The following is a 26,731-nucleotide window of genomic DNA, read 5'->3' on the forward strand; positions in this document are numbered from 1 at the left end:
TATATATATATATAAACAAGGTACATAGTGTACAAAAGTACATATATTTTCCTCAAACCTGAGTGCAGTGAATTCAGGTTTTATATACTTTTCCAAGGAAGCCTTCCAGGCCAGGAAAGAGGCAGATGATATATTCAAAGTACTAAGTGAAAAAACTGTAGGTGTTCAGCATTTGTGACTCTCAAAGGACTTCTTAAATTCTTATCCTCAATTATTATTTTTAAAGATGCTGGATTCAATACCACAGTGTTTCAATACTATATATTTCTGAATCTGTTTCATAAACGATATTTTTCTAAGCATATGCATTCATACATGGGGCAACAGTTTGGGAATCTTTTTTTTTTAAGACTTTAGGATTGCTTATGAAATGTGAGAATTTTCATCTGTGCACACTTAGAAAAACTTGCTTGTCATATATGCTACCCCAATAGCTTTTTACTTGTAAATGTGAGATGACTTCTAAGTCCTCTAATTGTCTCTTTAGACTTTCTGTCTCTTGAAAGCATCTGCTAACATTTTACTAAAGAAGTATTCATTGAAACCTCAAAAAACAAGAATTATTTATTTAATCTTCACTTTCAAATATACTGGCCTAAAATGGAAGTTTTCCATTTAGATAGTCAGGATTCATTATGCAGAGAAAATGTGTACTTCAGGTTTTCTAGAAAAATTCAGACTCCAAGTATTTCATCAAAATGATAGTAGGAACTATCTAAAAATTTCAGAAATGTTAAATCCAAATTACGTGTTTTATACTGCATCCAGAAACTGAATGTCATCTTTTGTCAGCATATGAGATTGTTGCCAAATTATGAGCAATTTTGTTTTAAAGAAGATCTGAAGGTCGATGATTCTGAAAAACTAAACTCACGAATAAATTAGAGCCCCAGATTTGCTATAAATTTATATCTTCTTCATTTGCCAATTACATGTTCCATTTACTATTTTCAACTAAACTTGCCCATCTTGGATTTCATGGTAGTCTGAGACCGAACACTTATAAATTCTCAAAGGTCTAACACCAGAATAGACAAGAAAAAACAAAGACAAAAAAATTAGTGTCTGGTTAGCAAATAGTTCCAACTAATTATCTTTTTAAAAAGAAAACATCAGGTAGTTGATAATCAAATAACAAATTTATTTATTCAAATAAATTTTAAAACCACCTAGAACCAAAGCCTATTTTATTGATTCCGTTTTGACTCAAACAGGGGAAATCAGTTTTCTGATTTCCAGACTGTAATCAGCAGGCAAATCTCTTATCTCCCAAACCAGGACTCTCTTGACTGCACAAGACAATTCACCAATACTCATTTTTCATTTGATTTTCTTAGCATCCATAAATGTAATAGCTGGATTTAATGCATGAATACATCAAGTTAATGTTTGAGACTTAATTTGTACTCAGCAAATGTGATTTCTCTTACTCAGGAAGGCACTTTGTTTTTAAAAGTTGTGTAAGGAATTACAAATCAAACCCACAGCATGCAATCTCCAAATAACCTAAAAACAACACTTTAATAATCTAACACATTTCTAGCAGTGGTATCTAAGAAATGATCTATGGTCAGAGGAACATGAATACGCACAAAAATAGCACCCCATAGTGGGTAGCCTGTGCAGAAGACCAAGAAAAACTGACGGAAGGGACAAAATATGCTTTGTAAGGAACCTAGAAAAACACCCAGAGCCAGAATTGTTGCTCCATTCAGGATCTGGACGGCCTATAAGAAGGAAAAAAGAAAAAAAAAAAAACAAAAAAACATAATGGTCATGTACTAGTGTCTATGGAGAAGAGACCATTTGAATTTTCTTCAGAAAGGAGATATCAGTGCTGGAAATGATGACAATGTCAAGCTTAACTGAGACAGTGCATGTGTGTGGGGGAAGGGGGGGGGGGGGGGCGGGTAGACAGAGAGAGAGGGAGGAAATGAGAGAATCCCAAGCAGGCTCCACACTCAACGCAGAGCCCCACGAGTGGCTAAATCTCATGGATCATGATCTGAGTCGAAATCAAGAGTCAGATGCTTAACAGACTGAGCCACCCAGGCATCCCAATAATGTGTGTCTTAATGAAAATATATTTCAGTTTTTGTCAGTATGGGCAGTAGGAATGCAAGATAGGATTTTTTCCTCTTTACTTACTGTATTTGAGGTTCTAGAAACCTCCAGACTTATTGAGGGTGATCATCTAATGTACAGGCCAATTTGAGGTTTCCCAGTTGTCCTCTGTATTGTCTTCTTATGGCTATATATTGCTATTTGCTTTATTCTGAGTACAATAAAGACTGATGCATTGGTTTTATTATCTCTCTTTAATCTTCTATCATACACTAAAATCTTACCCTCAACTTTCTTTTTCAGTTTAAATTCTATTATTTTTTACTTTTTAAAAATTAAGGCAAACTTGGGGTGCCTAGTGGCTCAGTCAGTTGAGCGTCCAACTTCGGCTCAGGTCACGGTTTCACGGTTCGTGGGTTGGAGCCCCGCGTCGGGATCTCTGCTCTCAGCAGAGAGCCCACTTCAGTTCCTCTGCCCCCCTCTCTCTGTCCCTCCCCTGCTCACGCACTCTCACTCTCAAAAATAGATAAACATTTAAAAAAAATAAGGCAAACTTTACAGACTATAAATTCCACTCTTTTTATATTACAGTTCCGTAAGTCTTGATAAATGTATACAGTCAGGTCACCACCACAACAATCAAGACATTGAACATTTCCATTACCCCAAAATGTTCTCATATACCTCTTTGCAGTCAGCTGATCTCCGAGACCCAGCCTCAGGCGACCACATATCTGTTTTCAGTCCCTATAATATTGTCCTCTCCAAAATGTCATTTAGGGGCACTTGGGTGGCTCAGTCGGTTGAGCATCCAATTTCAGCTCAGGTCATGATCTTGTGGGTTTGTGGGTTTGAGCCCTGTACCAGGCTTTGTGCTGACAGCTCAGAGTCTGGACCCTGCTCCAGATTCTGTGTCTCCCTCTCTCTCTGCCCCTCCTCCGCTCATGCTCTGTCCCTCTCTCAAATAAATAAACATTAAAAAAAAATTTTTAATCATTTAAATGGACTCATACAGTACACAGCCTTTGTGCCTGCTATATTTCTTTTAGCCTAACGCTTTTGAGATTCATTCAAGTTGTTAGCGGTAAGGGTACTTTGTTCCTCATTACAGCTGAGTAGTATTTCATTGTGTGGCTGTCCCACTAGTTGTTTAATTATTTATGAATTGATAGAGATTGAGGCTGTTTCCAGTTTGGGGCTATTATGAACAAAGCTACTATAAATATTTGTGTATATGTCCTTGTATAGACATATATAATAATTTTTCCTGGATAAATACTCAGAATTGGAATTTCTGGGTTGTATGGAAAATCTATGTTTCATTTTTTAAGAGGTTGCAAATCTTTTCCAAAACGATTGTGTCATTTTGAAATATCACCAGAAATTTAGATTTTTAATTGCTCACCCATACTTGGTGTTATGGGTCATTTTAATTTTTGCCCTCCTAGTAGGTGTGGCTCTCATTGTCCTTTAAATGTGCATTTTGCTAGTAATTAGTGACATTGCACAACTTTTTGTGTGCTTCCTTGCCATCTCTCTGTCTGTTCAAACATTTTGCTCATTCTTACTGAGTTTTCTTTTTATTGAGTTACCCCTCCTGAATATTCTTTTTTATGAAGATTTCTTTTTAGAAGAGTCACAGCTAGCTGTCTTAATATGTTTCACAATATTCATTCAGAATATGTCTGATTATTTCCTCATAATTAGACTCAAGTTAAACCTTTTTGCAAGAGTGAATCATAGGTGATGTTGTCTCCTTGTAGTAAAGATCTCATAAAGTTAGGAACATTTACAGATCTTTCTCATTGTTCATTTTTCTAATTTCTTTTTCTGCATTATGTTGTAGATTTCTTTATGTATCAGGGAGATTATGCTTTTATCTGTGACGTAAGATGACAATATTTGCCTCCCAGGCAGTCATTTGTCTTTTGACTTCATTTGTGGTATTGTTGCCATTGAAATTTGTTTAATTTTTTTTTTCAAATTGTATTTGGCTGCATTTTACTTACTGCTTCTAGAACAGGAGTCGTAATTAGAACAGATTCCCTCTACACTGTTCACAAAATAATTAACACAGCCGGCTAAGTCCACAGTGGGCTTTTTACAAGCACCAGGGGAAAGTCAGTCCAGGGCCAAGGAATCATTTGCCTTTGTCATTTGTAGTTCACTGCCATTTGTGTTTTTGTATCCAGTGCGATCCCCAAGACACCTGACTCACATGAACTCTCAGATAAGTAGGGAGTAACACTAAAACATTTCAGGTTTGCCCCATTAACACTTGCGTGCAGATGGAAAGAAGGGGGAGGGGAAAGGAGAGGAAGGAAGGGGAGTGGAGGGGAGGGAAGAAGGAAAGAAAAGAAGAGAAAGAGGAGGAAGGAAGGGAGGGAGGAAGGAAAAAGAAAGAAAAGAAAAAAGACGAAATCTCTCTAGCTATGCTGTCCAATGGTCCCACATACAGGCCTGACTTCTGTCTAAGGGAAACAAGACACCTCGGTCTTACCCTCAGTCAGCTCTGGACCAGCTCAGCCAACCTCGTCTTTCAGAGCCTCTGAAAGGAACACTTCTATTCATGTCAAGAAACCTCTGTACATGTCTACAGCTTTTCCTTCTTGCTGCTTTGGACTTAGAGTTCCATTTCTATTTGCCAGGCTTTTTCTTTCACATGAAGAATTATTTCTCATGTAAAATTTACAGGATAAGGGATGACTCACAGCAGAGGGTCCCCAATATTCACACAGTTCTCTTAATTGCTCAGTAATTTTTTTTTACAATATCTGTAGGTCAAAAGAAATACTAATGGCTTCATGTATGAAGTGGTTACATCAAAAATAATTTAGTATATATTTATGCCCTAACAACTTCATAGCCATTTGAAAACATTAGAACACATGCATTGAAAGAAAAATTAATGTGCTTACTTTATTGATTAAGTAACCACAATTACTTACTAACAGAATGTGTATGCCTGTTTGACAATACATAGCTTCTCAAATTTTGGAATCAGATTGGACATCAACATTCTATTTTTTGTTCCACCTTTCTTTTCCCACAGTGACTGCTTCTGCTTTTTACAGCAACCACAACACCACCAGCCCCACAAGGATACGGCCTCACTGAAAGGAACATAGTGCCATCAGATGTCAGAACTATGGGTTACCTTGAACGAGCTATTTGTACAGCACCTGCCAGCTTTCAAGCATCATTGTGTCCCTGGAAATTTTAAAGTATTATCTGGTAGCCCTGGAACTTCTCTGCAGTGCCTCTGGGCTCCCAGGACGCTGTATAAGAACCATGGAGTTAAGGACAAGTTTTGCACATCTGTAGAAAAGTCTGACATGTTAATGGCCCTTTTAATGGCACAGTAAATTCTCACAAATAGGCTTCTTGTTAAATTACAGAAGAGGGATGCCTGGGTGGCTCAGTCAGTTAAGCGTCCAACACTTGATTTTGGCTCAGGTCACGATTTCACAGTTTGGGAGATTGAGCCCCACATCAGGTTCCGTGCTGACAAGTCTGCTTAGGATTTTCTCTCTGCCTCTCCCCTGCTCTCTCTCTCAAAATAAATAAATAAACTCAAAAAAATGAATGAAGATAACCACATGTGGTATACTTTGTTTTATGTTTTTTCTTGTTGATCTATTCATTCAATTCTTCAGTAGATATCTATTGAGCACCTAATAGGACAGGTGCGTGTCTCAGAGAAATGAAAGCTGATTTTCACACAAAAACCTATAGAATTGTTCCTTGCAGCTTTATTCACAATGACAACATACAGAAAAATACACAGATGGCAGAATGCCACAACAGCCCATATGTCCTTCATTGAGTGACCAGTCAAACAAACAGTGGTAACCTAGACCATGGAATATCATTGGGCAATAGAAAGAAACATTATTGGGGCGCCTGGGTGGCTCAGTCAGTTAAGCATCCGACTCTTGATTTTGGCTCAGGTCATGATCTCGTGGTTCGTGAGTTCAAGCCCGCATCAGGCTCTCTGCCGTCGGCACAGAGCCTGCTTGAAATTCTCTCGCCCTCTCTTTCTGTCAGTCCCCTTCTCTCTGTCTCTCTCAAAAATAAATAAATTTTTTTAAAAAATTTAAGAGATCTATTCACCTTCAGTGGTGATGGATCCTTAGAAAACAGACAATATCATTACTCCCTTCATGAAAATAAATGGACACATCTTTCAGGGAAAATTTAACAGTAAATATTAATTACCTTTAAGGTGTTTGTACTTTATCACAGGGGCACCTGGGTGACACAGTTGGTTAAGCATCTGACTCTCGATCTTGGCTCAGGTCAGGCTCTCACAATTTGTGAGTTCCAGCCCCACATCAGGCCCTGCACTGATGGTGCAGAGCCTGCTTGGGATTCTGTCTCTCCTTCTCTCTGCCCCTCCCCCTGCTTGTGCTCTCTCTCTCAAAAAAAAAAAAAAAAAAAAAAAAAAGAATAAAGGTTTACACATACAGCATATATATATTCACTATACTTATATATTATATCTGTACATGGTGCATATATATATATATAGTAGGTATATATTTACCTACAGTACACACACACACACACACACATAGCTTTTCACAGGCCATAGGAATTTTGAAAATCTTCTGATTAAACAGACTCTGCAGGAGATACATATGGCTCACCCATGAGCGTCCATCAGTGCTAGTCTACCGCTGTGTCCCTCTGGAAATATGTCAAACCTGGTTTTACCAAAGGTTAGACTGTCTGGCCTCTAAGGAGAACAGTAAATCAAGATGCTGGGACCCTGTCAAGGTTGATTTCTTACAAACAGAGAAGTAGTCAAGGTTAGACCTCCTGGCCTTGTTGACTTCTCCTTTCCATGTTGATAAAATCCAGCCCAGTCCCGCAGCTATTGGGGCAGCCCCTATTAGCACACAGGTAGAAAGAAAGAAAAAAAGAAAGAGAGAGAGAGGGAGGAAGGAAGGAAGGAAGGAAGAAAAAGAAAGAAAGAGAGAGAGAGAGAGAGAAAGAGAAAAGAAAAAAGAAAGCATGCCATAAACTGTGGGGGTGAGGAAATGCTCCAGTGGTGGGGGATGAAATGCATCCTGGGGTCAGAGCTTTGTGGCATCCCTAACTCATCCCACAAAGTACCAGAAATTGGCCTACAAAGGTCCTAGCAAAGAGAGTCCTCTGGACACTGTGTAATGGTTGATTGGGCTCACTCTGTATATCACTGTGGATTTCCATACCCAAGTGATCGAGAGAGAGTGGGACGTCAGGATCTGGAGCTGACAACAGGTTACCGGCCTTCTCCCTCTTCTCTGAAGTGGCTTAATTGAACACATCTGAGTGTAGCATCAGGTATAAAAACACTGCAGGCTCCCCCAGCCCCTCCCAGCTTCCTGTTGCCCGAGGAGCTCTCGACCCAGCATCCAGCATCATGAAGGCCTGTGTGGGTTTGGGAGGATGGCTGCTCCTACTTGCTTCTTTGATTTGGACGTGTTCTGGGCAAGAGCCAGGTACCAAAGGTGACCCCGAATGCTGGTGCCTTGAAGGGGGAGTTTCTCAACCACCACGAGCCATGGGGCTTCTGGTGGCTTAGACTCGATTGCCCTTCCCCCCTCCAAAATTTAAGAACTCTGACTCTCCTGGCTCTACACTTTATTTTCCCCTTGTGTCCAGCCGGATACTGTTGAATGAGTGAAGGAATATTGAGCTCAAGGAGTTGTGTTTTCTGCAGGTTCTAGGAATTAGTCTCTCTTCTCCCACTTCTTCCACACGTCAGCTGCTGGAAATTCCCACCAAACCGTCCTTGGACCTTCTGCTCTGTCATGTGGCTTTCTCTCCCCTTTCCCAGCACCTCCTCTGTTCTTTCACTTTAAACCTTAGCCCCTTGATCACACATTAACTGGCCTGCCTCGTCGAACTGCCTCTCTTCCCATCCAGAGCATCACTGCACAAGATGCAATGCAAGTGCCTGTTTCTTAAGATGCGACTCTGACCAAACCCCTCCTTAAAAATTCTGGTGCTTCAGGGCGCCTGGGTGGCTCAGTCGGTTGAGTGTCCGGCTTCAGTTCAGGTCATGATCTCACGATTCATGAGTTTGAGCCCCGCGTCAGGCTCTGTGCTGACAGCTCAGAGCCTGGAGCCTGCTTTGGATTCTGTGTCTCAGTCGCTCTCTGCCCCTCCCCCGCTCGTGCTCTGTCTCTCTCTCTCTCAAAAGTAAATAAACATTAAAAAAAAATTTTTTTTAATTCCGATGCTTCCCAGCAGCCAGCTGGATGAAGCGTAAACTGGCCTTCAGCATGCCATAAAGCCTGACCTCAAGCCACCTTCTGATTCCGTGTGTCTGGTTCCTCCCCAAACAGGGGCTGTCAGACTGCTGTTTTCCCCCACAGGCACTGCACCTACCTGGAGAAAATCTGGTGCAGAACCCCTCATAATATATTCAAGCCATGTAGATCACAGACATTGGGTCACATCAAAAGAAGCAGATGTTAATTTAAAAACTAAGAGATTTATAAACTGTTCTAAATGCTCAGAAGGGAAAGTTAGTCAGATTACAAGTGCATGTAACAAGCAGAATTGATGTGGTTCCCAGGGGACAGGAGAGCCTTCCTGAAGAAGTCCTATGTAAGGTAGGACCTTGGGGATGTCCTGTCTTTACTTGGGGTAGGACTGAGAACAGGGAATGACTCTCTGCTTTTCTGGCTTAAGTTAAAAAAGAGTTGGGCAAAATGTCTCTGTTTCTGAAGCGGTGATCCGTGTGTAGGCTGCTGGACTGTGACCAATGTGAACGGAACACAGGGAAGTGGAAAACGGTGACTTGAGTAGACAAGGGAGGGTAGAAAGGGCAGTGGGGGGGTCTGAGATGAGGGGGTGTGGATCGTAAGCAAGAAGGCCATCCTCTCTGCACAGGGCATGCTCTAAGAACAAGCCTTCCCCAGGCCTGGGGTGATGTGCTGGCCCAGCCATTCATAGAGAGCTGAAGGACAATGTCCAAGTTGTAGGGAAGCCAGGGATAGAAGATTCTGTGATGGAAACATCAGGACTCAGGAGTGAGGCAGGGAGGAAAAAAAATCAAACATGACCCCAATCAAACAGGATCTGTCCCCACCCCATCTGGCCCTAGAACCTGAAAAACAGGGCCTGGCTTACTTCTGGGGCAGATGCCAGGTTAGGGCGGCTCATGTTAAGGACTTTGGTCTTTTTCCTACTCACTGTAGGAACCCCAACCAGGAGACCAGGGTCGGGTAATAAAGATGAGAATAGTGTGCTGAGAACCGTTGCATTCGTTTGACTTAGGGTCTCAGCCACCCCAACAACTGCTCTCAGCAGTCGCAAAACCAAGTCAGGTGGATGACGGATTGTGGGAGGCAGAATGACTTCTCAACAAGTAATCCCTTGTAAACCAGTTGTGTGACGTGGTGGAGCCCTGGCCTGACCGGGCTTGCCTGTCAAGATGACCCCTGACCAGCTCGTACACTTGGCCAGCCAGGCCCTTGAGTCCCTATTTCCAAGTCTGCCAAACACAGAGACGCTCATTCAATTCCTCAAGGATATTAAGAAGTTCAAACTTACAATAATATTAGAAATGTGATGGTCCAAGGAAAGAATGAATACGCAGGTGCTTTGTAAAGATAAATCACTCTCAAAGTTTTGGACCATGAAATTGAAACTGTGTGTGTGTCTGTCTGTGTCCCAGTGGTTGGAAATGCCTGGTAGCAAAGAGGCATATGAAGCTATTAGGACTTATTGTCATGGTCAAGTGTCTCTTGTACTTCAGAGCTGACAATGAGTAACTTTGTGCAATTTCTAGAGTGGTCCCCTCTTCTCTGTGGGGGATACATTCCAAGGCCCCCAGTGGCTGCCTGAAACCGTGGGTACTACTGAACCTTATGTATGCCATATTTCTTCCCATACGCACATACCCACGATGAAGGTTAATTTATAAATTAGGCACAGTAAGCAATTAACAACAATGGCCGATAATAAAATAGAACAATTATAATATAGTGCGATAAAAGTTATCACTCTCTTTCAAAATACCTTATTATACCATAAGCACCCTTCTTCTTGTGATGATGTGAGATGATACAATGCCCACGTGTTGAGATGAAGGGAGGTGAATGACGCAGGTGTTGTGCTGTTCCACACCACCCCATTCGCTGCTACTGACTTTCTGAAGTCAGAAGAAGGATCATCTGGGCGCCCGGGTGGCTCAGTCAGTTAGGTGTCCGACTCGTGATTTCAGCTCAGGTCATGATCTCATGGTTTGTGGGTTTGAGCCCCATGTTGGGCTCGGTGCTGTCAGTGCAGAGCCTGCTTGGGATTCTCTCTCTCTCTCTCTCTCTCTGCCCCTCCCATGCTCGCTCGCGCATGCATGCTCTCTCTCTGTCTCTCAAAATAAACTTTAAAAAAAACAAAGAGGAGGATCATCTGCTTCCTGACCACAGTTGACTGCAGGAAACTGAAATTGCAGAAAGGGAAACCACGGATAAGCAAGGACTCCTGTGCCCTAAGTTCACCTTTGATACTAAATCTTGCCCTCATGCACTCAGGCTCCAGCAGCTTTATTTGGGCTACTTCTGTTACTATAGTCACATCACAATACTTCAGGTCCCCCACAAAGGTCTAGAGTTCGATCAAGCCCTTGCCTCCTTTCCTGAAAGTAAGGTCCATGTTATCCTTCTGTTTCTCCCCTCCTGGTATTTAGGACAGGCGGCACCAGAATGCTCAATTTCCGTCTAACATTTTCCTTCCTTGCCTATTTACCTGCTGTGGGCCTGACTATTTCCAGCAGCAAAGGCATAGCAGTAAAGAGCTTCTATCTTTCTGGATAGTGACAGTGGTAGTTTGGGCCAGGGTCTTGGCCAATCCCAACACCCAGTCCAATACCAATTGGCCAATCTAATACCCAATCCAGGGTATTGGATTCACATGAATCCAAATTTTTTTAATGTTTATTTATCTTTGAGAGAGTCAGAGAACTAGAAAGGGAGGGGCAGAGAGAGAGGGAGACACAGAATCTGAAGCAGGCTCTAGGCTCTGAGTGGTCAGCACAGAGCGTTGTTGGCTCAAACTCATGAACCATGAGATCATGACCTGAGCTGAAGTCAGACATTTAACTGACTGAGCCACAAGGCACCCCAAGTGAGATAAATTTTGAAGGTAAAAGTGAGAAGACTCAGGAATAGACGAGATACAGGTATGAAGGACAAGGAGTTTGAAGAAATCCTAGCATTTCACAGCTTAGAAGTTGGATGGATTGTGGTGCTGTTGACCGAGGTGGAGAGCAAACCAGGAGTAGGGTCAATCAGAGCTTCTGGATTGTACACGTACCTTTGAGAGAACTATTTCAAATATCCACTCAGATGTCTAGCAGCTAATTATAGAGGTAACTCTCAAACTTGGGAGAGAGGTCTAGGTCAGGCATGACAATGGGATCCCCCAAGGTAATGTGATATAGTCCAAAGAGCAATGACCCAGTATGATTTTTCAGTCCCAGCTCTGTATTCTGTGGCCCTGAAAAAGTCCCTTCATTCTCACCATATTTACTGCACACCTGCTACTGTGTGGCACACAGCCATGGGCAAAAGTTAAAACATGGGATCTATTTTCACCAAGTCCAAGTTTTCTAATACTAGGTGCTGGGGAACTCAGTTCCTAGCACGAATGCCCTAATAAAGATGCTGTCCTCTGCTCCTCCACCCAAGATGGAGGCTTGAAGACACATCACCACGCTTCTTTCTCAGGTAAAAATTCTGAGTGCTGTGTGAATTCACTCTGGTCACCTGGGAGTGGCAGTCTGAGAGAGGTAGAGAGCCCCATGTAGTTCCATTTCTTGTAGTTGAAGATGGTCTTCCTTCCTGGTACCTAATAGTCCTGCTCAAACTTCTTGGAGCTGTTCACTGAAACAGATTTGCTGACTGTCTGCTTTTTTTCTTTGCCTCCTTTAACAGTGTTGGTGGAATGCAGCCGTTTGAATTTTCTCGTTGTAGTTAAAAGAGCACTGTTTTACAGAGATGAATTGGTAGGCCCTGATGAGTTATTTCTGGGGACTGGCTGTCAGGCAATTCGAGTGTGCCCGGACAAACTTGAATTTGACTATCCTGTTAGTCTGTGCGGAATTACGACGCAGGTAAGAGAAGGAATCATTTTCCAGGGTACCGTCTGTACAGTCTTTGGAAGCACTGCTTTATGTTTGTTCTTATATATTATTATCATAACAGGCTACTGGGCTTGATCATTGGTACCACAGACTGAGCAGATGCATAGAAAGAACCTGAAGAACATTTTGTTTTCATTCATTCACCAGAGACCTACTGTGCGTAGGACATGGACAGTGAATAAGAAACTCAAAGAGCTTTCTCTTAGGAAGTGTAGCATACCCATTATTACATGGATAGCATGATAGATTAGCCAGCATTTTCACCCAGTTTCTAATCCTCAGAATTTCACGGGGTTGATGTCATCTACGCTTACGTAGATTAAGGAATTGAGGCACAGGGGCCGGTGATGTAACCAAACTCGGGAAGTCAGGGCCAGAAACCAGGTCTGCTGACACTGCTAATAAGCTCTTAGTTTTATTTTGTTTTCAGATATGACTCTGGGATAAGCAACTCTAATTAGAGAATGTACGACAATGACTTTTTTTTTTTAAGACCATGGGGATTTGGAGGAAAGGGAGATCTGGGAGGGTCTTGAACTAGCAATCTGCTTTACTTGTTCTTTTCCTCACAAGAGAGTACCAAAAATCTGAGTACCAACATCCTAATAAGGAAAGCTCTGGGAGGGTTTCGATGTAGGAGGTTTCTACCACACCAAAGGTAAGTATAATACATCCAATTTATCTCATCTTCGTGGGCGTTGCTTTAAACATGGGCCTAATATTTTCTGCCAGGAACCTGGCCTTCAAGTCACAGGCAAGGGAAAACTTGGACATGGGAGCATGAAGTTCCTTCACTGGACCCCCTTCCCGGACCCATAAGGATCGTGGTCTGAAAGCACAGTTCATGCTGGTCCAGCACCTTGCACCAGCCCTTATTCCCCCCACAATGCCATGCTAGTCACTTAGCTCTACTCCGCTACACCTGCCTTGGAGAGATCCAAAGGCATTTGAGATGCTTCTAGAGGTTCAAGGCGCCTGCCACTCCTAGAGTCCTTGGCAACAGCCTAACGCAGTATTGATCAGGGATCAGGTATCAGTAAGCAGGGATTTTTTTTTTTTTGCCCCCCCACCCTGCCCCGTGGTCATTTGGAAATGTCTAGCACCAATTTTAGTTGTCAAAACTGGGCAGGTGGTAGGGTGCTACTGGCATTGAGTGAGTAGGGGCCACACGCGATGTTAGACACCCTACAGGACAGTCCCCACAACAAAGGATTATGTGGCCTGAAATGCCAACAGCATCGTAGTTGAACAACCTGGCCTAACCCATCACACTTGCCCTCTCCCCCACCTTTGTGCTCTGAGCAGCCTTTCGCTAAAGGAGCTTAGAACCGTGAGGGCAAACACAGCCTCAACTCTTAGCCTCATTGCTACATAAACCAGATGACAACACTTCACATTTCTAAAACTGCTTTTTTCCTGTTTCACCCCTTCACTGGAATCACTGAACCAGACAAATCAAGAGACCCCAGGAAATATATGCTTCATCCATCTAATAGGATACTATGCAACTAATAAATTTATACAATAATCCAACAGCTTGAGAACCTCTCTATTGAAGTAGGGAAACAAGAGATCTGTAGACCTTTTTTTTTTTTTTAACTATATATATATATAGTATATGTTGACTATTAAAAAAAAAAAAAGGCGGGGAAAAAAGTTAGGTGGAAATACATGCAAATTGTTACAGAATGAAAACAGGCTGATCTGCTTATAGGAATTAAATCTCATTTGTTGAACACCAAATACACTTCAAAATTCCCTAAGAGGAGTACATGTTTTCCATTCAGAAAACTCAGTTGTTTAGCACAAATACATAATTTTCAGTTAGCTGTCTTCCTTTTGGTCTAAGAGTTTTTCAAGGATCTGGAGTCCAGAAGTAAAGAAAAAATACCACGTTTTAATACGGAGATCAGAGAAAGCATTTCAGATCCCCCGCGATAAGGGTCATCTTAAAAGTCCTCTTCTCGTGGAACAACTTTTCTCCCCAGCAGCTGTGGAAAATTTTTCCTCCCTAGAATCTTGATTTGAAGAGTCTAACACAAAACTTTCAGGGCCGAATGACCATCAACCTCCAGTTCTATTCAAAAGCCCCTGCCACGCCTTCTCGTTCTGTTGTGTGATGCAGCTAAATGCCTCTGCTTTGCCAAAGAGAATTTAACTACCCTAACTGGGGTAAATGTCATGATCTCTGGAGATACTGTGTGGCCAATTTCTTATTTGAATATATTAAAATATGTTGAGACAACTGAACACCTGTTTCAAGGGCTTCTTTTCCCACCAGGTCTTCTGTGATGGAGCCGTCTTCCATTCCTGGCTCACCTATGTACCAAAGAATCAATCCATTTCTGCTAAACTTCACCTGGAGTGTACAGTTCCCAGGTCAGTCCAAAAACTCCATTGGCTCCTTCCTTAAATACCGATAGCTCTTTGCTGAAATGCACTGCTATCTACTTGGAAACCGTGAAAATCGTGACTATTTTTATATAGCTTCTCAGGGTGTCTGTCAATGCTATTGAACCTCTACAGAAGCCCACTACTCAGAGGTCAAAGCTCGGGAAGTGAGTTACACAGAATTACAAAACCGGGAGTGGACTTCGCTTCTTAGTTTTGGACCCTTGGTTCCTTCTATCCCTTCTCCCACAGATCATGAAACTTGCTGCCAAACATAATTCACAGCACCAACACTTGACGCACAGCATCTATGGAGATTTCTAAGTCAGGAAGTTGAGGTTTGGGAAGGCAGAGACATAATAATCCATTTCCCCTCCTGCATTCGAAATCCATTAATAAATCATAGGCTATGAAAGATGTCAATCAGAATGTAATTTATAGTAAAGCCTCGGGCAAATGAAGCTTTAGCCCTACAACTGGAAAGCCTCATTCAAGCCCCCTGAAATGAGTTTGCAGACCCAGGGGAAGGAAGAGCTGGAAAAATACAGGTGTCCCCCTTGCCTATATAAAGCTCTGCAAGTGCTTTTGGCAGAGGTTGGCCTCCTGGTTGTGGAGCAGACCAGAACACGGCCCTCTGAAGTCGACTCCACAAAGAGAATGGTGTTCTGCCTAAACTAAGCATGGCCAGTTCCTTCTCCCAAATTTGCCATCAGATAATACTTTCCTGCTTCCTTACAAAATTAAGGGACAGGACCTAGAGAAGTTAAGTTGTTTTTCCCATAGATTCCTGTCCTGGAAAGTAGTATAATATACACCTGTCTTCTCTGGAAATTTCAAAAAATTAGAAGAAAAATAGTACCAAACAGCTTATTAAAAAAAGAAAAAGAGGGGCCCCTGGGTGGCTCAGTCAGTTAAGCATCCGACTTCAGCTCAGGTCACGATCTCACAGTTTGGGGGTCCAAGCCCAACATCAGGCTCTGTGCTGACAGCTCAGAGCCTGAAGCCTGCTTTGGATTCTGTCTCTCTCTCTCTCTCTCTCTCTCTCTCTCTCTCTGCCCCTCCCCCACTCATGATCTCTCTGTCTCTCTCTCTCTCTCTGTCTCTCTCTCTCTCTCTCTCTGTCTCTCTCTCTCTCTCTCTCATAAATAAATAAATATTAAAAAAAATTAAAGGAAACTCTATGGTTTAAGCCATAAGTATACAATTTCTTCTAAGCCAGTTGGAATTGAATTGTGGGGACAGGATCAGAAAGTTTGTTAAGCATTGAGTCTATCAGGTCACAGCTTTTGAGTGAACATGCTATTGGATTTTCAAAGTCTTCTGCCATGTGTTTTTGTTCTGTTTTCTGAAAAGATTAAGTAACTCTGCTTTGCCAGAGAGAACTTTCATTATCTTAATTGCTAATAATGAACTTGTTTATTGAACACTTACTATGTGCCAGCCACAAGTTTAGAAGAACTTCAGGGATTTTAATCATCATTATCAACCCCATGGGTAAGGCACTCGTATTGTCCCTATTTAATGTTTGAGAAACTTGGGCACAGACACATTAAAGATTTGCAGCGTCACACAGCTAGAGACTCCTAAATTTAACTCTAGGTAGAATGGCTGGAAAACCACTGCCTTGTATCCCTAGGCACTGCAAGTCTGTATTGGTTAGCAAGCTCTTGTGTCAGCTTCCAACCTGACCAATGTTGTCTTTCAAACAAAAAGAAGAGACCTTTATTCCATCTTGATTAACGTATTAATAAACTTCAAGACATTCTAGGAAAATCTTGCCTTAAACCCAGTACTGTCTTCCAGCAAAAATTACAGTGAATATATTCTTGAAATAGTTTTTCTTAATTTAACAGAGGATAGTTTCTGTGTCCTTAAGTTATTATCTAACAAGGAGGGATTTGGTGAGGGTCTAGGGAGTTGAACAAGGACATGATCATGCATTGTGCTTAAGACAAAATAAAAAGTTATAGCTGTTACAGCAAGGCCAGGCAAAAGCTGGGTCCAAAGTTCAATCCCAAAGTTCAGAATGATATCTTAAGTCTTTGTATTCCTTTTTAATTCCCTTTCCCCAACCTTTTGAAAGCTCCTGTGTCTCACCTGATGAGTCCTATAACAACACTGAAGTGAGCAATGGCTTCCTCCTATCCTCACCTGTTCAACACTGGTTCTTGATACAGTACAGATACTGCATGAGATGTGGCTATACCCACTGGAGAGAACACTGGGTAAGGATACTTGCAAAAGCCAACATTTAATGTGCCCAATCAGGTACTCTATGACGAAAAGAAAACCGCATTTGGGGCAAGTAACAACAGGTAAAGTCTAAATCCCCGCTGAAGTATAAGTGGCATACAATTCCGTAGTAGAGACATAGAGGTAGAGTCCCATTGGGTTCTTTCTCTTGTGCTTGGAGCACACCATACTTGGTATTCATATGAGGAAGACCCTCTACCTTCCCGTCTTATAATTCTCTCCTCACCCTAGGATTTTTTTTTTCTTGAACAGGAAGGGTTTCACTCTACAAATTTCATGCCTAAATATCTGAGTCCAAACCCAATGACTGTAAGAGAAGAAGGAGTTGATAAGTTTAGAGGTTACCAGATTAGAGCATCTTTCTTATCTTTTATGGAGCAATTAAATATCTTAAGGTGGAAGAGGGCCTTTTAAAAGAACCAAATGAGCTAAGTCATTTGGGTTTTCCCACTGGGTCCAGTTCAAACAAAATTGTAAACATGTAGAAGACTCCCTAGAATTTTGTCTTCCTTTTTGCCTATAATCTCTAAGAATTAGGCTCTACATTGCTCCCAGTCTTAAAATCTATACTATCTCAAGACCATCTGGGATATAACTCCTATCTGAGAGTTAGAGGAAAATCATATCCTAAAGCTAATCTGATGTATTTTAGCTGTTTCCATGCCCATTTTAGCCCATGGATTTGAGCTCAGAGAGAATCTTCCCCCTCCTTTGAACAATATCCCATCTCATAAACACCAAATATCAGCTAATTATGGACCTTGTTTTTCCACAGTCCACACCTTTTTATGGACCACACAATTATTCACTTCAAGAGCATTTCTTCCATCCTTTCACCGATGACTTTTAGAAGCTTTTGCCCTTGGACATTCAGCAGCAACACGGAAGTAACCCAGCCCAGTCATGTGGCATTTTGTTTTTATATATTTACATGTTTTTAATTCATTTTGTAATCCCTTTCACGATGCCTTTGAGAAGAGGCCATTTGTATTTTTAACTTTCAATGTGGCCACAAACCCATGAATAAAAACTGACACATTTTATGGTATATCTGTGTTTACTGCATTTCTAATTTAGCACTCCATGCTATGGGGCTGAGTTACCAAGAAGGTGGGAGCCTGGGGGAAGGTTATGACCAGTATTGTTCTCAGTAGCTATTTAACACCCAGCTGTTGAACATGGGTGCTGGTTGTGTGCAGTAACATGGCTAGTAAGATCACATGGAAGAGAATAAATAGAAAGTGAGACCCTGGGTGGCTCGGTTGGTTGAGCGTCTGACTTTGACTCAGGTCATGATCTCACGGTTTGTGGGTTCGAGCCCCATGTCAGGCTCTGTGCCGACGGCTCAGAACCTGGATCCTGCTTTGGATTCTGTGTCTCCCCCTTTCTCTGCTATTCCCCCGTTAGTGCTCTGAATCTCTCTGTCTCTCAAAAATGAATAAAAACACTAAAAAGAAAAGTGATATTATATTTTCAATTTGCACATCCAATTAGTCTGAATTCATGCAAGAGAAAGCCCCTCTCTGAAGCTATCATGGTCCAGGCTCTTTCTACTGTCGTTTTCACAAGGAACAGCTGCATTTCTCAGCGAAGGTACGGGACATCTTGATCTCAGTCCACCAGGGCAAGATCTAGATTCCGCAAACCTCCCTAGGTAGAGCTCAGGCATTAAGAAATTGGGTGTGGGAGCCTGCTTCCTTGCATTATTTCTTGTGACCACCTTTTTGCCTTGCAAGGAGAGCCATTTCCATTTCAAAAGTCTTCTTTTCCTTTGCTTTCTTCTCACTACCTCTGACTCCTCCCTCTGATTGTCTCTCCTGGGCTATGCCTGTATAGGATTGCAGGCTACAATGTCAGGGTTAAGTGCTTTCTTGGGCTCTGCAACATCGGCAACCCCTATAAAGAGATGCCCCTGCATAGCCCTCCCTATGTTCCCAGGGCTAAAGTTCCTGATACTTTACCAGCTAACTGTGAAACTCCACTTCCTAATATTACTCCCCACCATCTCCCCACCCTTACCATCTTCTCCTGCAACAATCCTTTATCTTATTTTTACAGCTCTTCCCAATGTAAATAAAAGCCATTCAAGGAGCAGTCCAAACCTCTGTATCCCCGCCCCCCAAATCTGCTGGGAATCATGCACGGAAGCCAAGATTCTAAAATAGACCTCCACCCACAAAAACGTGTGTGGATGAATAGGTAGACAGACAAATACAAAAATGCATAATTTCTAGAACCTGTACATTTGAAGAGGCCCAGGCCAGGTATACTCCAAGAGTATTCTGTACTAACAATTGACTTCAGCCCCCAAAATGGGTATTTTTCTATACACAATTGTATTTGAAATAGAAACATCAGTGATTTGGCACTTGAGTTACAGTGCCACAATTCCATTCATTCAGTTAACAAGTATATATTAAGAGATTACTATGAGCAAAGTATTGTTTTATGCCTTAAGAACACATTAACTTTTTAAAAAAAAGACAAATTTCTTCCCTTCTTGACCTGACATCCTAATATATAAGAAAAACAAAATAGGTAAAATATATAGTATGTGTTTAGTGCTAAGAAGGAAAAAATAAAGAAGGGGGATATAAATGTTAATGTGTGAAATTTTAGGTAGGGTGGAGAGAAAAGGACTCACAGAAAGATAGCTGTGAATAAAGAGACAAGAAAGGGTACCTGGGTGGCTCAGTCAGTTGAGCATTCAACTTTGGCTCAGGTCATGATCTCATGGTTTGTGGGTTTAAGCCATGCATTGGGCTCTGTACTGACAGCCTGGAGCCTTCTTCAGATTCTGTGTGTCCCTCTATCTCTACCCCTCCCCTGCTCACACTCTGTCTCTCTCTCAAAAAATAAATAAACATTAAAAAAAAGAGAGAGACAAAGTAAGCAAGTAGCCAGCCATATGGATATCTAGACATAACAGGAAGGGTAAAGTCCTGAGACAGAATGAGGTATCTACAATAATGCCATTTAAAGTAATTAGGGATTTATGCAAACAAAACAGCCCACATTTCACACTGGACTCAAAAGATATTCATCCAATACATTAGAACAGTTAGCTTTGATGGAGGATTGATTGATTACATCGGTTAAATCAAGGTGGGGGGGGGGGGTCTTGCATCGGCCAATGATCACAATGTGTGATTAACTTGACCCTTGAAATCTCTTTAAAAAGTATAATCACCAAGTTAGATTTTGTCAAAAATTGGAAACAGAGGAAGCTAGGCCTCTCAGCTTTCCCAGGTGGATAGATACAACAGTGAATAATTAGTCCCTCAGCAGCTCAATCAGAGTGTTTAGTATTCCTAAAAATCATCGCACAGGGTAGCCCTCCACAAAGTAAAGAGGCTCTTGAACTTTATCATGAATCACAATCACCCGGGGAGCCTGTTAAAACACAGCAAGAATTTGCATGTGTAACAAGTTCCCAGGTGATGCTGATTCTGCCACTCCAGGGCCCACATTTTGGGAACCACTATATAAGGATGAAGGCTACCCTATGGACAACATCTTCAAAAGTCCTAATGATGGTCTAAAGATGACTCAAAATGCGTCCACTTCCTTGGTCTATACTCCAGGTCTCAGGAATATGGAGTTTCAAGTGTGTGGAGAGCTTTCTCTTTGTTCTCCAGATTAATGAAGCGATCATGTACATGTCAGTGTAGCATTATGCATGAACCGACTTCAGGCTTCTCAGCTCTATCAAATTCCAACTGCTTGAGAGGTTCTTAACCTGTGATCTAGCATAAGGAAGCCCTTTGTGGAGTTACCTTCTACATGTTTCCTTGATTTGGACATGTTCTGGGCAAGATTCAGGTGTAGGAGTACAGTTTAGCTGATAGTTTGAAAGGGTGGTTTCTCGATGACCATGAGTCATGGTAAAAGATGGCTTCACCTGCCTCCATTTTGACCTGAGCCTTTCTAGTTGTGTTCTTCATTCCAGCTTGTCTCTTGGCTCAGGCAGAAGACCCTAAGGGCAAAGCATCCCCTGATGGGAACCGAAACAACCCCCTCACACAATAAGGACTGAGCTGAGCCAGGGAGAAAACGCCTGTGATTGACTCCAAGACAGTGACCTATTTGACCTTCACTGCCCACCTGCACGTACCCACTGACCTTTGCCCCACATTTTCCTTATATAAACCTGGAAATATTTTTAGCACTTTGGAGATAGTCTTTGAGACCTTAGTCCGCTGTCTTCGCGGTGTTGGCCTCACTGAAATAAATGCCTTTGTTGCTTCACGGCCACTCATTACTCTGCCTTTGGATTTTGTCAGCAGTGGGTGGCAAACCCAGCCTGTTTGGGACCCCTGGAGCCACACACTCTTGTACCCCTACACCCCAGCCACAACGGAACTCCTAGGCTAGTTGCTAAAAGCTGAGAATGAATGGTTCCAATTGGCCCTAGATACTATCTTTTCCTTGGGTCTGATTAATACTGTTGAACAATCGATGAACTCACATCATTATCTTCTCTCTCGAAAATATAGTCTGAGGGTTCTCAGAATTAACTGGTTTTGCCTCTTATCCCTCATTTCCTCCCATTTAGTCATCCATGGCCCATCTGCTCTCCCTTCCTGCAGATGGTACCTCCGTTGTTCTTTTACCTCTTCACACTAAGTCACATTGCAACACATCATCAACTACTGTCCCTTATCTGATTGTATCTCCTCCCCTCTACCCCCAGAACACTACTGTGGAACCTTAACTACTCCTTAGTTCAATTCTTTCTTTAAAATTCCAGAGCTTGCCTACAACCACCCTGGTGAAACAGACTCAAATTGTATTTCATCTTGCACATAAACCTCACTCAGAGCCCCCTGTCTGATGCCTGCTCATCTAAGGACTTCCAGGAAAAACATTCATGACTTTTTAATTCTGCTGTTTAAATAACCTGTCTCCAATACCATATGCAGACCATACAGATTATACAGAAAAGGCACCTGATCTTTAGAGAAGAGACCAATGTTATGATATGACCATGCAGCTCGTGGTAGTGAATTCTATCTTGACTGGAGAACAGGGTGTAAAGACATTTGGCTTGTCATTCTTCTGGGTGTCTGTGAGGGTGTTTCTGGATGAGATTAACATTTGACTCTGTAGACTGAGCAAAGCACAACGCCCTGCCTAGTGTGGATAAGCCTCAACAGAACAGAGTCTGAGTAAGAGGAAACTCCTCCTGCCTCATTGCCTTCAGTTTGGGATACTGGTTTTTCCTGCCTTCAGACTCAAGCCAAAACTGGCTCTCTGGGTCTCAAGCTTTTGGACTAGAACCACACTGTTAGGTCTCCTGAGTCTCCAGCTTGCCAACTACAGATCTTGGGACTTATTAGCCTCCATAATCACATGAGACAATTCCTTATCATACATACAAACATACGTACCATTTGGTTCTACCTCACTGGAGAACCCTAATACACAACTACATAAATTTTGCTCAGTGCTAACAAACAATACATTTTACTCTAATCGCCTTATGAATCTTTAGTAATAATAAATGCTACATTTTAGGAGGTTTTATTTATAATAATGAGTAAAGGCTCTCTTCAAGCTGCGCCAAATGATGGATTATTGTGGACACCTGACAGGCTTCAGTTATAATAACACAAAGCAGCTGGTCCTCTCACAACTTCCTGTTCCCCAAACCGATGTTGCCTTGGGTGCTGGCCAGATGAAGTTTTTCCTGGCATTAGGAGGGCTGCACCTCCTTTATGCGGTGTTTTGGACTTGTTCTGGAGAACAGCCAGGTATTTATAGGGTAATAGAAAACATAGTGGGTAACTGATGATCAACGAGGAGGCTACTTCTTACACTTTCCAAATCTGAATGTTTCAATCTGCTGTTACGTTGCTAATAACTAAGGGTCTATGCTAAGTGATCTGCTTTAGATGACTGAGCTTGGGATGCCTTGTCTCCCAGCTGGCTTTACCACAGGTAGCATCCTTTGCCCTGCAACACCCTTACCCCCTTTAAGGATCCTTATCATACTATAAGGGAAATGGGGTTGGTTGATTAGATAGAAGAGGTTTCCAGTGTATCTGAGATGGAAACGTTATCTTGGCTTTAGCCATGGAGAAAGATGCCTGGACAGAACCCTGGAAAAGAGAAACACATTCACAGTATATGTATATGTATCAAATGCTTATCTCTGGATTCCTTAGCTATTTCAGAGGGACCTTTACTTTTTCCACTTGGTGAACCAAGATGCCAGTAATTGGAATTATTTGTAGCAGAAATTTTGACAATGAGGCCAAGAGAGTTATATCCCAATACATTTTCAAGATACAGAGTCTAGTCTACCCCTAGAATCCAATTATTTGAAATACACATAAGGACTTTGGGATGGAGATTCTTAGTGCTATTTCTAGAGAAAAAAATAAATGATCTCTCACAGCTGCAGAGACTAATTCAAAATTCTGATAGACACAGATCCTGTATCCCACAGTACTTTTTTTTTAAGTTTTTTTTTTTTTTTTTGAGACGGGAGGGGAGGGGCAGAGAGTGTGAGGGAGAGAGAGAATCCCAAGCAGGCTCCATGCTGTCAGTGCAAAGCCTGACACAGGACTTGATCTTACAAATCATGAGATCGTGACCTCAACCAATGTCAAGAGTCGGATGCTTAACCAACTGAGCCACCCAGGTACCCCTCCCACGGTTGTTTTTTAAGACTTTTTATATAGGGGAAATCAGGGGGACATAAGAATGTAGACATTTGAGGCCCATTCCACATTTAAAGAATTGGCATTCTGAGAATTTTGCCAAGGAACTTGTTTTTTTAACAATCGCTGTAGTTGACTCCACAATAACATTTTAGTAAAGAGCCAGTGACTTTATAACTACCTGATTCTAACCACAATTGGGACTCAATGTGAAGTCACTTTATGTACATGCTCATAGTGGACAAAATTAACTCTCATAAAATTTGGCAAGATCCTTCAGTTCTTTCCTACCACATGAGTTCATTTTAATATCGTCCATATGCTAAGCTCTCTGAGATCTTCCCACTATTACTATTATCTCCCTTGAACTCTTCCAACTATCTATACAACATATTAACTTATATATACAATATTTATCTTTAAATTTTTAAGTCTAAAATGAAATGCACACATTTTTTTAAAATCTTTCAGCCCCCATACGGAACTATTGCTAAAATAAAGAGTAATGTCAAATTGAAAAAAAAAAAAAAAAAATCTCAAACTTGCCTCTCTCCAGTTTTCCACATCTTAGTTAATAGTAGTACCATCTATCCAGATTCCCTTAGAACTCTCACTTTTCCTTCCCTAGCTCCACATGCACATGCATCCAAAATGTTTCTAGAATCCCACTGGTTCTGTCCATCTCTTCTACAAAAACTCAAGTCCAAGCTGCCAGCAACTAGTCCTGGTCTATTTGAATATCCTTGTAACTGTTCTCCCTGATGACACTCCATTCCAACGACCTCCTCTCCTTCTACCCACTAGAATGAAATTTTAAAATCATAAATCAGATCCTGCTTACCCCACAGTGTGCTCACCATGGTTCATTATGTTCTAACCACACTGATCTTTCTGTTCTTGGAAGTCACTAACCAGTGTCTTTACATTTCTTTGTTTTTTTTTTTTTTGACATATCATTAACATACAATGTTACATTAGTTTCAGGTGTACAACATTGTGATTCAACTTCTCTATATGTTATGCTATGCTCACCACAAGTGTAGATACCACCTGTCACCATACAACACTATTACAATATTACTGACCATATTCCCTAGGAAATCATCAACAAAACAAAAAGGCAACCAACCGAATGGGAGATGATATTTGCAAATGACTTATCCAATAAGGGGTTAATATCCAAAATATATAAAGAACATAGACAACTTAAAACCAAAAAATTGAAATAATCTCACTGGCCAGAATGACAAATGACTTAATGCCTGAGTCACCCTCTGTTAAAAAGAGAATATCTAGTCTACCCACCATATATGAACCAAAAAGGGAGAATGGACAGGCCAATGGTTTTGTGTGAACTCACGTTTATGATTTTACTACTGAGATTCTCCAGTGGTTGGAAATGGCCAGCAGCTAAAGATGGCTTTAAGACTATGAACAATTTACTCCACTATACTATAACTATAACCTAACTATAGGTTAACTTTCCAGTGGTTCTATGCTTGCCTCCTGAAGAAAGCACATAATTCCTTTCTCAGATTTTCCAATTAATCCTCTAAATTATCAGCAGTCTCAAATTACTCTGGGATTGAACTACCAGATCTTATATTTCACCACCCAACTTCTTGACTGCTAGGGACCTTTAATGCTTCAACTAATAATATTATAGCATCAATTGTCTTTGGCTGATTGGGCGTAATACCTCTTGAAGTCACCAGCTCTTTCCAATCCTTCATCAGCAACATCCAGGCAACTTCATCTTTGGAGACCTCTCTTCACCACACGTCCTAAGTTCTACTTCCGTTTCAGTTCTCCCCAAACACAGCCCGTTGTGATCAGGGAGGGTCTGCACAATCTTCCCTCTTTCTCAGTAACAGGTAGTATTGTTCATGTATTCATTCAACAAATACATATTGAGAATTGATTGTGGGCTTGTTCTTGGCTCTAAGTAATACAACAGTAAACATAACAGACCAAAGCTTCATTCTTATGGAGCTTATATTCTTATGCAAAGAGGACAATATTTGAAACAATTATAATTACTAGATCCAATTAGTAGTAAGAGAAAAGTAGTATCAAAAAGTTATACCTGGTTAAGCTACAATCACTACGTTTCTATACCAATTTTGTTAGTTTTAGTTTGATCAAATAACTGTATTTGGTTCAGAAAATACCAAGATTAAATGTAGATATTAAGATTTAGAACATAGGCTTTGCTTTCTTGAACTTTAAATTGGAAATGAGGGTAGGCAGACCATTGCCAGTAATTACTAATATAAATGCCACAGTGGTAATGGCCTTTCACTTAGAACTGCACAAGGGGGCATCTACAATCTTGTTTGGGTCAATTCTCATCCATGGATATGATCACCTGGACTCTTCTTGGTGGTAGTGTTTCAAGGGAGAAGGTAAGACTATGATCATCCCCTCTAAAATATATTCTCCCCGACCAACAGGGATGCCTTGTATACTGTTAACTGACTCTGAGCTTCCCTGACCTTCCATGGTACCACTATATCATCGGACACTTCTTCTTTTCTACCTCTCAACAGTGTATGTACGATGCAGCCCCTCTTTGTTCTTGGCCAGGGTTAAGTCAACTGCATTTCATAATGATCTACCTGTGGCCCCTGATGAAGTGTTTCTGGGAGATCGATGTCCTGTCACCTCAGTTCATCCAGGATTTTATGAGTTTCAGTACCATCCCAAGGACTGCAACATCAGGATTGAGGTAATTAGGTATCTGGCTACTTAACTAAATCTCTTAAAGACTTTCAGCCTCACAAACTGCATGTTGTGGATTTTTCTTAGTTTTTCCCTACTAATAAGCTGAGCTGATTTTGCCAAATGTCACCTAGGCCCTGGGAAGTAAAAGAAGGGAAGAAGGAACGGTTTCTACTTGTCAGTCAGCAGTGACTAAACAAGACATAGAATTTGTCCTAAGCTTAGAGACAGGCTTTTCTTCTCCCTCGTCTGTCCGCCTCCCTCGTCTGTCCGCCTCCCTCGTCTGTCCGCCTCTCTCCCTCCTTCCTCTCCCTCTCTCCCTCCCTCCTCTCCCTCCCTCCCTCCCTCCTCTCCCTCTCTCCCTCCCTCCCTCCCTCCTCTCCCTCCTCTCTCTCCCTCCTCTCTCTCCCTCCTCTCCCTCCTCTCTCTCCCTCCTCTCCCTCCCTCCCTCCCTCCTCTCTCTCCCTCCTCTCTCTCCCTCCTCTCTCTCCCTCCTCTC

At 41.7% G+C, this 26,731-nt stretch overlaps 2 protein-coding genes across 3 annotated transcripts in view; one reads left to right on the forward strand and one right to left on the reverse strand.

The window, feature by feature from the left end:
* The window catches only part of LOC125933088 (oocyte-secreted protein 2-like), a 42,957-nt gene that overhangs the window by 12,036 nt on the left and 4,190 nt on the right, over positions 1-26,731 (reverse strand). The window lies entirely within an intron of this gene.
* Positions 7,109-17,741, forward strand: LOC125933109 (oocyte-secreted protein 3-like). The gene is made up of 5 exons (XM_049645987.1): positions 7,109-7,550; positions 11,994-12,172; positions 14,484-14,581; positions 16,677-16,818; positions 17,622-17,741. Exons 1-5 carry the CDS (start codon positions 7,472-7,474, stop codon positions 17,694-17,696), a joined length of 573 nt encoding a protein of 190 aa, XP_049501944.1. The 5' UTR covers positions 7,109-7,471; the 3' UTR covers positions 17,697-17,741.

The sequence above is a fragment of the Panthera uncia genome, chromosome D1, assembly GCF_023721935.1.
Source record: "Panthera uncia isolate 11264 chromosome D1, Puncia_PCG_1.0, whole genome shotgun sequence".
NCBI classification, from domain to species: Eukaryota; Metazoa; Chordata; class Mammalia; order Carnivora; family Felidae; genus Panthera; species Panthera uncia.

What these genes read in the sequence shown, in the direction of transcription:
- LOC125933109 (XM_049645987.1), top strand. Translation starts at nt 7,472, where the DNA reads ATGAAGGCCTGTGTGGGTTTGGGAGGATGGCTGCTCCTACTTGCTTCT. An exon ending in TGTGCGGAATTACGACGCAG is followed by an intron (nt 12,173 to 14,483) that starts GTAAGAGAAGGA and finishes TTTTCCCACCAG; the next exon opens with GTCTTCTGTGATGGAGCCGT. An exon ending in CCCACTGGAGAGAACACTGG is followed by an intron (nt 16,819 to 17,621) that starts GTAAGGATACTT and finishes GTTTTTCCACAG; the next exon opens with TCCACACCTTTTTATGGACC.